At 50.4% G+C, this 11493-nt stretch overlaps 1 protein-coding gene and 1 pseudogene across 2 annotated transcripts; one reads left to right on the top strand and one right to left on the bottom strand.

The window, feature by feature from the left end:
* The first annotated feature begins 629 nt into the window (after positions 1-629).
* RNF227 (ring finger protein 227) lies at positions 630-2987 on the top strand. Its single transcript, XM_084616196.1, has 2 exons — positions 630-1161; positions 1925-2987. The coding sequence occupies exons 1-2, from the start codon at positions 669-671 to the stop codon at positions 1975-1977; spliced, it is 546 nt and encodes a 181-aa protein (XP_084472322.1). The 5' UTR covers positions 630-668; the 3' UTR covers positions 1978-2987.
* A 1717-nt stretch (positions 2988-4704) lies between these two features.
* On the bottom strand, positions 4705-5398 carry LOC311514187 (histone H2A.J pseudogene; annotated as a pseudogene). The gene has a single exon. The product of its transcript is annotated as a histone H2A.J pseudogene (transcript).
* Positions 5399-11493: the final 6095 nt, after the last annotated feature.

Below are 11493 nucleotides of genomic sequence, written 5' to 3'. Positions count from 1 at the left end.
AGAGAACCCAGGAGTCCGGGGCTCCCATTCCCCCCCGCCCGAGAACCCAGGAGTCCGGGGCTCCCATCCCCCCACGCAGAGAACCCAGGAGTCCGAGGCTCCCCCCACGCAGAGAACCCAGGAGTCCGGGGCTCCCATCCCCCCACGCAGAGAACCCAGGAGTCCGAGGCTCCCCCCACGCAGAGAACCCAGGAGTCCGGGGCTCCCATTCCCCCCCGCCCGAGAACCCAGGAGTCCGGGGCTCCCATCCCCCCACGCAGAGAACCCAGGCGTCCGGGGCTCCCATCCCCCCACGCAGAGAACCCAGGAGTCCGGGGCTCCCATCCCCCCACGCAGAGAACCCAGGAGTCCGAGGCTCCCCCGCCCGAGAACCCAGGAGTCCGGGGCTCCCATCCCCCCACGCAGAGAACCCAGGAGTCCGAGGCTCCCCCCACGCAGAGAACCCAGGAGTCCGGGGCTCCCATTCCCCCCCGCCCGAGAACCCAGGAGTCCGGGGCTCCCCCGCGCTGCGGGTCCGGGAAGGGGCGGAGTTTGGCCGCGGGCGCGCCCCGCCCCCCCCAGGCCGGGGGCGTGGCCAGGCCGGCTATATATCCGCCGCCGGCCCGCGGGGGAGGAAGCCGTTAGGCGAGAGAACGCGGGTACGGCGGCCGCCAGCGGACACGCGAGCCATGGACGCGAACGCGGAGAGGGGCGCCGCCGAGCTGGAGTGCGGCATCTGCTACCTGCCCTACGACCGCCGGGCGCGCGCCCCGCGCCGCCTCGGGCCCGCGCACGGCGCTTGGCGCCGCCCCGCCCCCTGCCACCACGCGCTCTGCACCGCTTGCCTCTGCCGCCTGGCGCGCGACCAGAGCTGGGAGGCGGTCACGTGCCCCTTCTGCCGCACCCCCACCTCGCTGCGCGTGCGCGGCAGGGGCTGGGAGGCGGGGACGAGGAGGCGGAGCAGCAGCAGCAGCCGGCGCCGCCTGGCCCTGCCCCCCGTCGACCCCGAGCTCTGGAAGCGGATTGGCCGGCGGGAAGAGGAGGCGGGGGAGGAGGAGGAGGCGGTGCCTGGCAATGACGTACCGGAGGAGGCGGGCCAATCGCGGCTGTGGCGGGCGCTGATGAAGCTCCTGCGAGGGGGCGGCAGCCGCAGTAGCGCGCGGGAGCGGCAGCCAATCAACCGTAAGTCTCTCCCCTCGCGCCCGCCCCTTACCCCTCCCCGTTCCCCTTCAACGGTTCGGGCGCGCGCTGCCTGCCCGAAGGGCGGGGCCGCACGTGCCTGAGGAGGGCGCAGAGCCTGGGCCACGTACATCCGGGTCCTTCCCACTTTGGCCAAGGGCGGGCTCTGAGGGGTAGGAGCCTGGCCTCAACGTGATGTCAAGTCAACTCCCCCCTTCAGCTAGCGCTCCACCCCTAGGGGTCTGTGGGGGGGTGTGCTGTCAAGTCACTCCCTCCCTCCCCCCTTAGCGTGCCCACCATGGGGGGGGGTGATGTAAACTCACCCCCACCGTGGCACGTGCCCCCTCACCCCTAGGTGGGTGGGTGATGTCATCCCCCTCCTTGGTGAGGTCATCTCTTATGGGGGGTGACGTCACCCCCTGGCCATGGGGAGAGTAGGGTCTAGTGATTAGAATGGGGTGGGGGCTGGGAGCCAGGACTCCTGGGTTCCATCTCTCACTCTGGGGGGGAACTGGGGTCTAGTAGCTTAGAGTGGGGGGGGGCGGCACGCTCTGGGAGGTAGGTGGGGCAGGAGGTCGGGCATCATCAGTACCCGTCCCGCCTTTCTGCTCAGTTCCCGCTCTCTAACATGGGGACAGGAAATCCTCGAGCAGAGGCGTTTCAATGGTACATATTTGCCAGGCTGGGTTGCGTGGGCCCGGGAGCGTTATCACTTGTGTCGTCCGGTCTCTGCCTGCACTCACGGCTCTGTGACTCTCTCCCGCAGCCTATTGTCCAGAGATGAAGGATCTCGCCCTCATGAACTGCTACATCATGTGAGGCTCCAAGGGCTAGCCACAAGAGTTGGGGCTGGCTGCTCGTCAAAAGGCTTAGAAGACTCTTGGGAGAAACCAGCTCTTTCTCTCCCCCTCCCGCAGCAGTGCTGGCTAGCTTCTCCTCCAGGCAGGTAGTTACTGACAAACTGTCTGATCTCATTAGACTCCATCAGCTCTATGGGACTCAACCATAGCACTGGAGCTAGAGTTCCTGGTTCTCATTAACCTGCAGAGAGAGATTCCCGAGGCACCAGCGACTGGCGCGATTGCTTGCGGCATTGACCTGTCACTGCTCATCTCTGTTGCAAGCAGGGAGACTTGACAGGGGCTGTTGGGTCAAATCAGCCGCAGAGATCTGACTGTCTGTCGCCATGAGGCCTGGCGGCTGATCAGTTTGGAGGGTGGCATCCCAACAACTTGTCTGGTCCTGACATCTACAGCCCCTGAAATGCCTTACGTGTCCGGCTCTCCCACTCTCCACCCCTCTCTGCCGTATAAAATGCCAGCGATGCCACTGACCCACCTACCAGCAGATACGGTAAATATCTGGTGGAAAGTCCCATATGGGCAAACTCTGAGCCTCGAGTATTAACTGATTCAGACAGCAAGATTAAGTCTGTGTGCTAACGAACTAGTTAAAAATACCCCTCAAACCCATGACCTCTTTCTCTGCGAATCCCAATGAAAAGCCTATTGCTGTGGTGGTGTTGCCAAATTATCTGCCAACCCTTATCCTTTACCATTGCGCAAGTTAGCAGCCCAATCTGGAGGCAGAATTCCTGTCTGGCCCCAGTTTCGGAGCGCTGCATGTGAAACTGTTGCATGAGGCGAAGGTTTCAGACGTCCCCATGCATCTCTCGCTGAAGAGGCTGGCTTCTTGGTGCTCTCTGCTATTGTAGCATTTCTGTGAAATGAATTTAAATATTGAAGAGTTTGAAATAGGGAATGTGTGTATCTGTTGTCTTTAATATTTAACTATTGTAACTTATATTTAATTTTAATAAAACCTGAAATGTCAACGCTTATTTGGTTGCCTTGATCTCCTTTCCAACAGGAAGGTGGTGCCTGGGGACAGTATCATCAGTAAGACCCATTGCTGTTACTTGGGAGGGAGGGAGGTCCAATAATCAGGACAGGGAGTCAGGACTGGCTTAGAGAACGGTCTCTAATGCTTAGAGCACGAGGGGGTTATTTTTTAAGCCCTGTTGCAGAGCGAGGGTCCTTCCTTATCCTGAATAGTGCATAACCTCAAATGTGAAGGATGCTGTCACTGGTTTGTGGCAAGTCTCTGCCACTAGCCCCTGTTAAAACAACCTCCTAGAAGAGTCATTCTAGTTACCATGTGGCCTGCTCCTATTTCTGTGTAGTCTTAAGACACTGTGTGCAGCTTCTCTTCACTCCATAGACCCAACACTCTTATCTAGGTGGCTCAAACTGTCTTTAGCACTCACAGCTGCCTCTGCTCTTTCTTCCCCACTCCTTGAGCCCATCTGATCGTTCTCTGCACCCATGTTCTGACGGTGTGTCTCAATTTTATCCCCTACTCAGGACTTCAGGTTTTCATTTCCCACCACTGACAGCTCTTTAAAATGGGCCCTGTAAACTCCACGTGGATTTGGCTGCACCATCACCTGAGATTAGAGCCACACGCTGGAACTACGTATCTGTGCCTGGCCTAGGGGAGAGGATATGACTAAGACTTTGGTGACTAACAATTCTCATTAAGCACCAGCTGTTTATTATTTAAAATTTAATAGATTCTAAGCTCCCTGTGATCATCTAGTCTGATCTGCATAACACAGGCCAGAGAACTTCCCCGAATTTTCTCCTGTTTAAACTAGAGAAGAATCTCTTAGAAAAACATACAACCTTGATTTGTTTGGCATCTACAGTAACTAGCCATACATAATCCCGGGCAAACCCAGTTCATCTTGACCTCCTTCCTACCTAGCAGCTCTGCTGACTCGTGCTTACTCTGATCTTAAAATGATCTCATGGCATGTGACTTTCAGATCACGAAGAAGCCCTTGCCTCACTCACCTACACCCTCCCAGACGTGCTCTTCTCCTTTGTCACCTAGGGTGTGACACTGAGCCTTGAGTAGAGTTTCTTTGGTGGCAGTAAATAAGGAGAAAATGAGGCACACCAGCCAGGCAGATTGGAACATGGCCAGTCCCTGGAGACTCCCTGTCTGGCTAATGGGACTCTGTGGCTCTTAATTGACTGTGATTGTTTGCGCTTTGTGCCTGAAAGGAAACAAATCTAGAGTAAAAATAAACAGAGGTGGGTGGACTTTCCTTTTTTTAAGAACGACCCAGTTTGGGGAGCTTGTGAAGTGGATTTTTTCCATCTGTGCTCTTCTCCAAAGAAGGTGTAAGTGGGTTTAAGGCCACAAGGGGCTGTCAGAGCATCCCGTCTGACCTTCTGTGAAGCACGGGCTACTCAGTTTCACCCAGATAGTGCTATGTTGAGCCTGATGATTTCAGTTAGACCAAAGCACATCCGCCCTCAGGATGCTAAACTGGCAGAGAACAGGAGAAAGCCAGGTGCCACGCCTAGGTCCCCTGCAATGGCAGGGAATTGAGTAGGTGATGCATGCCCCATGCTGCAGAGGAAGATAAATTCCCTGTGCCCCCCTCAACCGCCCCACACACATACAAAGTCCCTGCCTATTTGATCTGTAAGGAAATTCCTTCCCATCCCCAAATCTGTTTATTAATCGGACCCACATGTGAGCAAGACATAGCAGCCAGGCATCCAGAGAGAGGATTCTATGGGCAAGCTCAGAGCACTGTCCCGTCTCCTGCTGTGGCCAATTGTTGATCTTTCAGAGGAAGGTGGTGGTCTTGGGGGGGGGGGTTTGGCATCCACTCTCACTTGCCCTTTGCTTTGTGGCTCTTGGTTTTCTCGGGCAGCAGCACTGCCTGGATGTTGGGCAGGACCTCACCCTGTGCAATGGTGACTCCCCTCAGCAACTTGTTCAGCTCCTTGTCGTTCTGCACGGCCAAGTGCTGAGGGATGATTCGGGTTTTCTTGTTATCCCAGGCAGCATTGCCAGCCAGCTGCAAGATCTCAGCGGTCAGATACTCCATCACAGCGGCCAGGTACACCGGGGCTCCAGCTCCCACTCGCTCCTCATAGTTCCCCTTGCGCAGCAGCCGGTGCACCCACCCAACTGGGAACTGCAGTCCGACACGAGAAGAGTGAGACTTGGCCTTGGCCCGCACTGTCACTCCTTGCTTTCCATGGCCAGACGTGACGGGGATTCCCAAGCACCTGACTACTGTCACTGCAGCGATCAAATGCACAATAACACTACTTGGTGGGCAGGGGAGATTGGAAACACACATTGGGTGGGGGAAAAAGTCCCTTCTTGGCCCTTGCAGGTGACAGGCTGAAGCCCTGAAGCATGAGGTTAGATTCATAGACTCCAAGGCCAGCTGGGACCACAAAAACCATACAAACAGCACACAGAAGCTGGATTAAAACACATCTTTCACAAAGCTATCTTGTCATAAAGGCTCCAAACAAGGGAGAGTCCCTTGAAATGTCACCTTCTCTGGCCTTTGCCTCCCAGCTCAAGGGAAGAAACCACTGCTTCTCTAGCTTCTCTTGGAGATTTTTCATGCCTGGACCAGCTTGCTTCGTAAGGTGACGTCTCCTACAGAATGGCCTCAGGCCGGTTGGCTGCATTTCACCCACGTTCCTAACAGAGGAGGCTGTTTTCTGAACAAAGTATAGGCTATTTATTTACATGAGGGGGGGACTATTCTGGAAAGCAATGACTGAGGAGAAAAAATATATATATATGGGGCCTGTGGTATATAATCAGGTGAACCATGAGCTCCCAATGAACTCTGTGACCAGAAGGGCTAATGCAGTGCTTGGATGCATAAACAGGAGCAGCATGAGTAGGAGCAGAGAGATGATTTTACCTCTGCATTTGGCATGGGTGTGACTGCTGCTGGAATGCTGAGTCCAGGTCTGGTGTCCACAATTCAGGAAGGGATGTTGATAAATTGGAGAAGGTTCAGAGAAGACCCATGAGAATGATTACAGGATTCAAAAACCTGCCTTAGAGTGAGAGATTCAAGGAGCTCAATCGAGGTAATTTAAGAAAGAGAAGGACTAGGGGTGACTTGATCATAGAATCATAGAATATCAGGGTTGGAAGGGACCCCAGAAGGTCATCTAGTCCAACCCCCTGCTCGAAGCAGGACCAATTCCCAGTTAAATCATCCCAGCCAGGGCTTTGTCAAGCCTGACCTTAAAAACCTCTAAGGAAGGAGATTCTACCACCTCCCTAGGTAACGCATTCCAGTGTTTCACCACCCTCCTAGTGAAAAAGTTTTTCCTAATATCCAATCTAAACCTCCCCCACTGCAACTTGAGACCATTACTCCTCGTTCTGTCATCTGCTACCATTGAGAACAGTCTAGAGCCATCCTCTTTGGAACCCCCTTTCAGGTAGTTGAAAGCAGCTATCAAATCCCCCCTCATTCTTCTCTTCTGCAGGCTAAACAATCCCAGCTCCCTCAGCCTCTCCTCATAACTCATGTGTTCCAGTCCCCTAATCATTTTTGTTGCCCTTCACTGGACTCTCTCCAATTTATCCACATCCTTCTTGAAGTGTGGGGCCCAAAACTGGACACAGTACTCCAGATGAGGCCTCACCAATGTCGAATAGAGGGGGACGATCACGTCCCTCGATCTGCTCGCTATGCCCCTACTTATACATCCCAAAATGCCATTGGCCTTCTTGGCAACAAGGGCACACTGCTGACTCAGTGTCAGTCGGGGAAACAATATTTAATAATGGGTTCTTCAATCTAGTAGAGAAAGGTCGAACAACATGTTCCTATGGCTGGAAATTGAAGCTAGACAAATTCAGAGTGGAAATAAGGCATAACATTTTAACAGAGCAGTTAACCTTAGGAGCAACTTACCAGGGGCCGTGGTGGATTCTCTCACTGACCATTTTTTAAATCAAGATTCGGTGTTCTAACTTCCACTGATGAGTTAGGAGCTTAAATCGCTTTAAAGATTTGAGCCTACGTTTCACTGACTTTCAGTGAGACTTAGGTTCCTGAAAAGTCGCTTCTAAGGTGTTCAAAAGTGCCTTGTGCTCAAAGTTTGGCCAGCTGTCCCTGGTTGAGAGAGAGGTGTTAGAAGGGATGGGAGTTGAGCAGAAAGAACAGCCTCAGCGAAGCTATTAAAATCCTCCCGTGCAGTGCTGTGTGACAGGCATAAAAGAGGTACGTGCATAAAAGAGCAGTGTAACTAGGTCAGATGTGGTTGGATTTCAGCTCTCCGAGGCTAAGCAGAGGGAAACGGAGCTGCGAGCCAGCCACAATAATTCCATCTCTCAGGTCCCTTGTCGTTCTAACATGGATGCATAGATTATAACACCAGGAGGGACCCTTGTAGTCCTATCTTGTATAACACGCTGGGTGGGAAGCCCCCAGCCCAGTTTCTGGGCTATATTTATTTTTTTAGATTTCAAATCAGAAAGATGCCTTTCTGACGCTCTGATGCACCCTAGCATCATTAATCATATAATTAAATTAAATCTGAGCGGTGTTAAAATCATTGCTTCACAGGATCTCGGCTGGCCAGCTACCCTTCGTCTAGGAAGCCGCGTGCCCAACAAAGGTCGTTTTCAGCATACCCGGAGAGTCGCGTTATTTGGGCTATTTCAGATCATCTTGGGCAGCCTCTGAACCAGGAGTAAATAAGTATTTGAGCACAGGCAGATAAATAGAAACGCTGTGTGTTAATGAGTGTGACGGATGTTTCAAAGGGAGAGGAATGACAGATTTAACAAACTTCTCCCACCTGCTTAGTATCTAAGAATAGCCAGGTGTGCCCGCTCCTACCCCTTTCATCAGGGGCTGCCTGGAGGGTAGCATGTAGTTGGGAGGTTTAGGTTGGATATTAGGAAAAACTTTTTCATGAGGAGGGTGGTGAAGCACTGGAATGCGTTACCTAGGGAGGTGGTGGAATCTCCTTCCTTTGAGGTTTTTACGGTCAGGCTTGACAAAGCCCTGGCTGGGATGGGATGATTTAGCTGGGGATTAGGTCCTGCTTTGAGCAGCGAGTTGGACTAGATACCTCCTGAGGTCCCTTCCAAGCCTGATATTCTATGATTCTATGATAAGTGGAAGGTATTTTGGTAAGGGTCGTCTTTATGGCCTCTTTCCATCAACACAGCAACTCCCAGCTCTTGCTATCTCTCTGTAGCCTTTAGGCCCAAATTTTCGTGTCTAAAGATAGACCCTCAAATCCATATTTAGGCCCGGTAAGCAGAAGTCTTTAAGATTTAACTGGGAATTGGTCCTGCTTCGAGCAGGGGGTGGGACTAGATGACCTTCTGGGGTCCCTTCCAACCCTGATATTCTATGATTCTATGATAAGTGGAAGGTATTTTGGTAAGGGTCGTCTTTATGGCCTCTTTCCATCAACACAGCAACTCCCAGCTCTTGCTATCTCTCTGTAGCCTTTAGGCCCAAATTTTCGTGTCTAAAGATAGACCCTCAAATCCATATTTAGGCCCGGTAAGCAGAAGTCTTTAAGATTTAACTGGGAATTGGTCCTGCTTCGAGCAGGGGGTTGGACTAGATGACCTTCTGGGGTCCCTTCCAACCCTGATATTCTATGATTCTATGATAAGTGGAAGGTATTTTGGTAAGGGTCGTCTTTATGGCCTCTTTCCATCAACACAGCAACTCCCAGCTCTTGCTATCTCTCTGTAGCCTTTAGGCCCAAATTTTCGTGTCTAAAGATAGACCCTCAAATCCATATTTAGGCCCGGTAAGCAGAAGTCTTTAAGATTTAACTGGGAATTGGTCCTGCTTCGAGCAGGGGGTTGGACTAGATGACCTTCTGGGGTCCCTTCCAAGCCTGATATTCTATGATTCTATGATAAGTGGAAGGTATTTTGGTAAGGGTCGTCTTTATGGCCTCTTTCCATCAACACAGCAACTCCCAGCTCTTGCTATCTCTCTGTAGCCTTTAGGCCCAAATTTTCGTGTCTAAAGATAGACCCTCAAATCCATATTTAGGCCCGGTAAGCAGAAGTCTTTAAGATTTAACTGGGAATTGGTCCTGCTTCGAGCAGGGGGTGGGACTAGATGACCTTCTGGGGTCCCTTCCAACCCTGATATTCTAGGATTCTAAGTCTATGGAAGCTACCGGCCTCTGAACACCAGACCAGTTGTCTATGGGGCTAGTTGTGCACATGTGTGCCTGGTTTTGGGCACCCAAAATGTTGACCTTTTGCCTCGGTTTCAGATTTCCCCATCTGTAATATGGAGGTACCTGGGAGCTGCGATGCAAGGGTTAATTAGGAAAGCATAGACTATGCCATACTGGATCTAGACCAGCATGTCGCCTCAGGTTCTTGTGAGGAAGGTGGAAGAACCCCAGCGTGGACAGACGTGACATAATCTGTCCCTCACGTCCCCTTCTGATCCCTTTAGGGAGAGATTGGTTTAAATCTGGAAGCATGAGGAGTAAGATCCCTTACAATAGTGAATGCTAATCAACTTTGGAACTCTGGATATTCATATCTATATGAATGTCCAATCCTTTCTTGAACCGCGCTGTGTTTCTGGGCTCAGTTAGTATCAGAGCCAAGATTTCAGGGAGTTTAGTGCTAAAGTTTTAGAAGGGGGGAGCGGCCCTGAGTGTAATCGATGCAGCAATGCTTCCTGAGTCTGCAGAGAGCCTGAGCCAATTGCTCTGAGATGGGGGAACTTTCCCATTCATATCAATTACCCCCAGAGTTTGGGGATACTTACAATTTAGGGTGGAAACTACAACACTCAGGGTTTTTTCCATGGTTTCCAAGCAAAACCATGAGAGCCAGTGAGAAATGTTTCCACGTGATGTTTCTTTGTTGAAAAATGTCAGAACCAAAATTTTGTGGGAAAGGCTCGGTTTGGACACATTTCTCGATGTGAAACATTTTTGAAAAATTCTGAATGTTTCAAAACCAAAAATTGTGTTTTTTCCACTTTGAAATGATTTTTTTTATTTTGAAATGTTTAGCTAATTAGAAAGCAAATATTTAAAACACCCAGTATGGTTGAATAGACATGATACATTTGAAAATGACTGACACAAAATGTTTTGATTGACCTGAACTAAATTTGGGGGATGGGGGGGAATTTTCAGTTTGTGAAAATATTCAAATTTTTGTGTTTTCCTCCTGATTTGGGACTGGAAAAATTTCCAAACTTTCCCAGATGTTCACAGGACAAAAAAGCCATTTCCTACCCAGCTCTTAAACGACTTGTAACTTGATAACTTTGGCTGAGTTTCCTCAAAACTCAGTGAATCTCAAACTCAAAAATAAACTCCTTTAAGCCATACCAGTCATATTTCTCAAGCATGATGATTTCCCAGTAGCAATCCCTCTGAAGCATCTGCTGTTGGTCACTGTTGGAAGACAGGATACTGAGCTAGATGGACAATTGATCTGACCCAGTCTGACCGTTCTTATGTATGTGTGTATTTTTTGGAATGCGCACACATTTCTATTTTGAATCTTATTTCGCTGTCTATATAAGCACCCCAAATATTTGCTTAAAGTTTTACTTTTGTGCAATAGAACGGATTCCTTCACTGTTTAGAGCTTACTTCATTAGACGTATTTGAAGACTAGCAAGCTCAGAATTATATAATAAAATCTGTGTTAGCGATGGATCGGGCGAAATCGGTGGCTTAGCAGAGTTGGGCATGTGTCTAAACATTTGATGTATCTATATGGGTAAACACTGGAGTATTTTAAGGGATCTTGGCACTTACCTCATTCTATTTCAACGTACTGAGCAACAGAATCAAATCAATATATCTCTTCCCTCAGTTCATCTCTGCCACCTAGTGGGTAAGTGGACACGTTAATTGTTAAGAAGATTTATTTTGAGTGTTTTTTTTATTTGCTTTATTATTTTTGTATTTCATAGATCCTAAGCCAGATCATCCAGTCTGACCTCCTATAACACAGACATAAAGCTGCCCTGAATTGTTTCCTGGCTGAACTAGAGCAGATCTTTCAGGGAAACATCCAATATGACACTAAACTGGGAGGAGAGGTAGACATGCTGGAGGGTAGGGATAGGATACAGAGGGACCTAGACAAATTGGAGGATTGGGCCAAAAGAAATTTGAGGAGGTTCAACAAGGACAAGTGCAGAGTCCTGCACTTAGAACAGAAGAATCCCATGCACCGCTACAGACTAGGGACCGAATGGCTCGGCAGCAGTTCTGCAGAGAAGGACCTAGGGGTGACAGTGGACGAGAAGCTGGATATGAGTTAACAGTGTGCCCTTGTTGCCAAGAAGGCCAATGGCATTTTGGGATGTATATGTAGGGGCATTGCCAACAGATGGAGGGACATGCTCGTTCCCCTCTATTCGACATTGGTGAGACCTCATCTGGAGTACTGTGTCCAGTTTTGGGCCCCACACTACAAGAAGGATGTGGAAAAATTGGAGAGAGTCCAGCGAAGGGCAACAAA

Source organism: Lepidochelys olivacea, assembly GCF_965140295.1.
Source record: "Lepidochelys olivacea isolate rLepOli2 genome assembly, chromosome: 28".
NCBI lineage: Eukaryota > Metazoa > Chordata > Testudines > Cheloniidae > Lepidochelys > Lepidochelys olivacea.
Note: the sequence above shows the minus strand (reverse complement) of the source record. Positions and strands in the feature narration are given on the sequence as shown.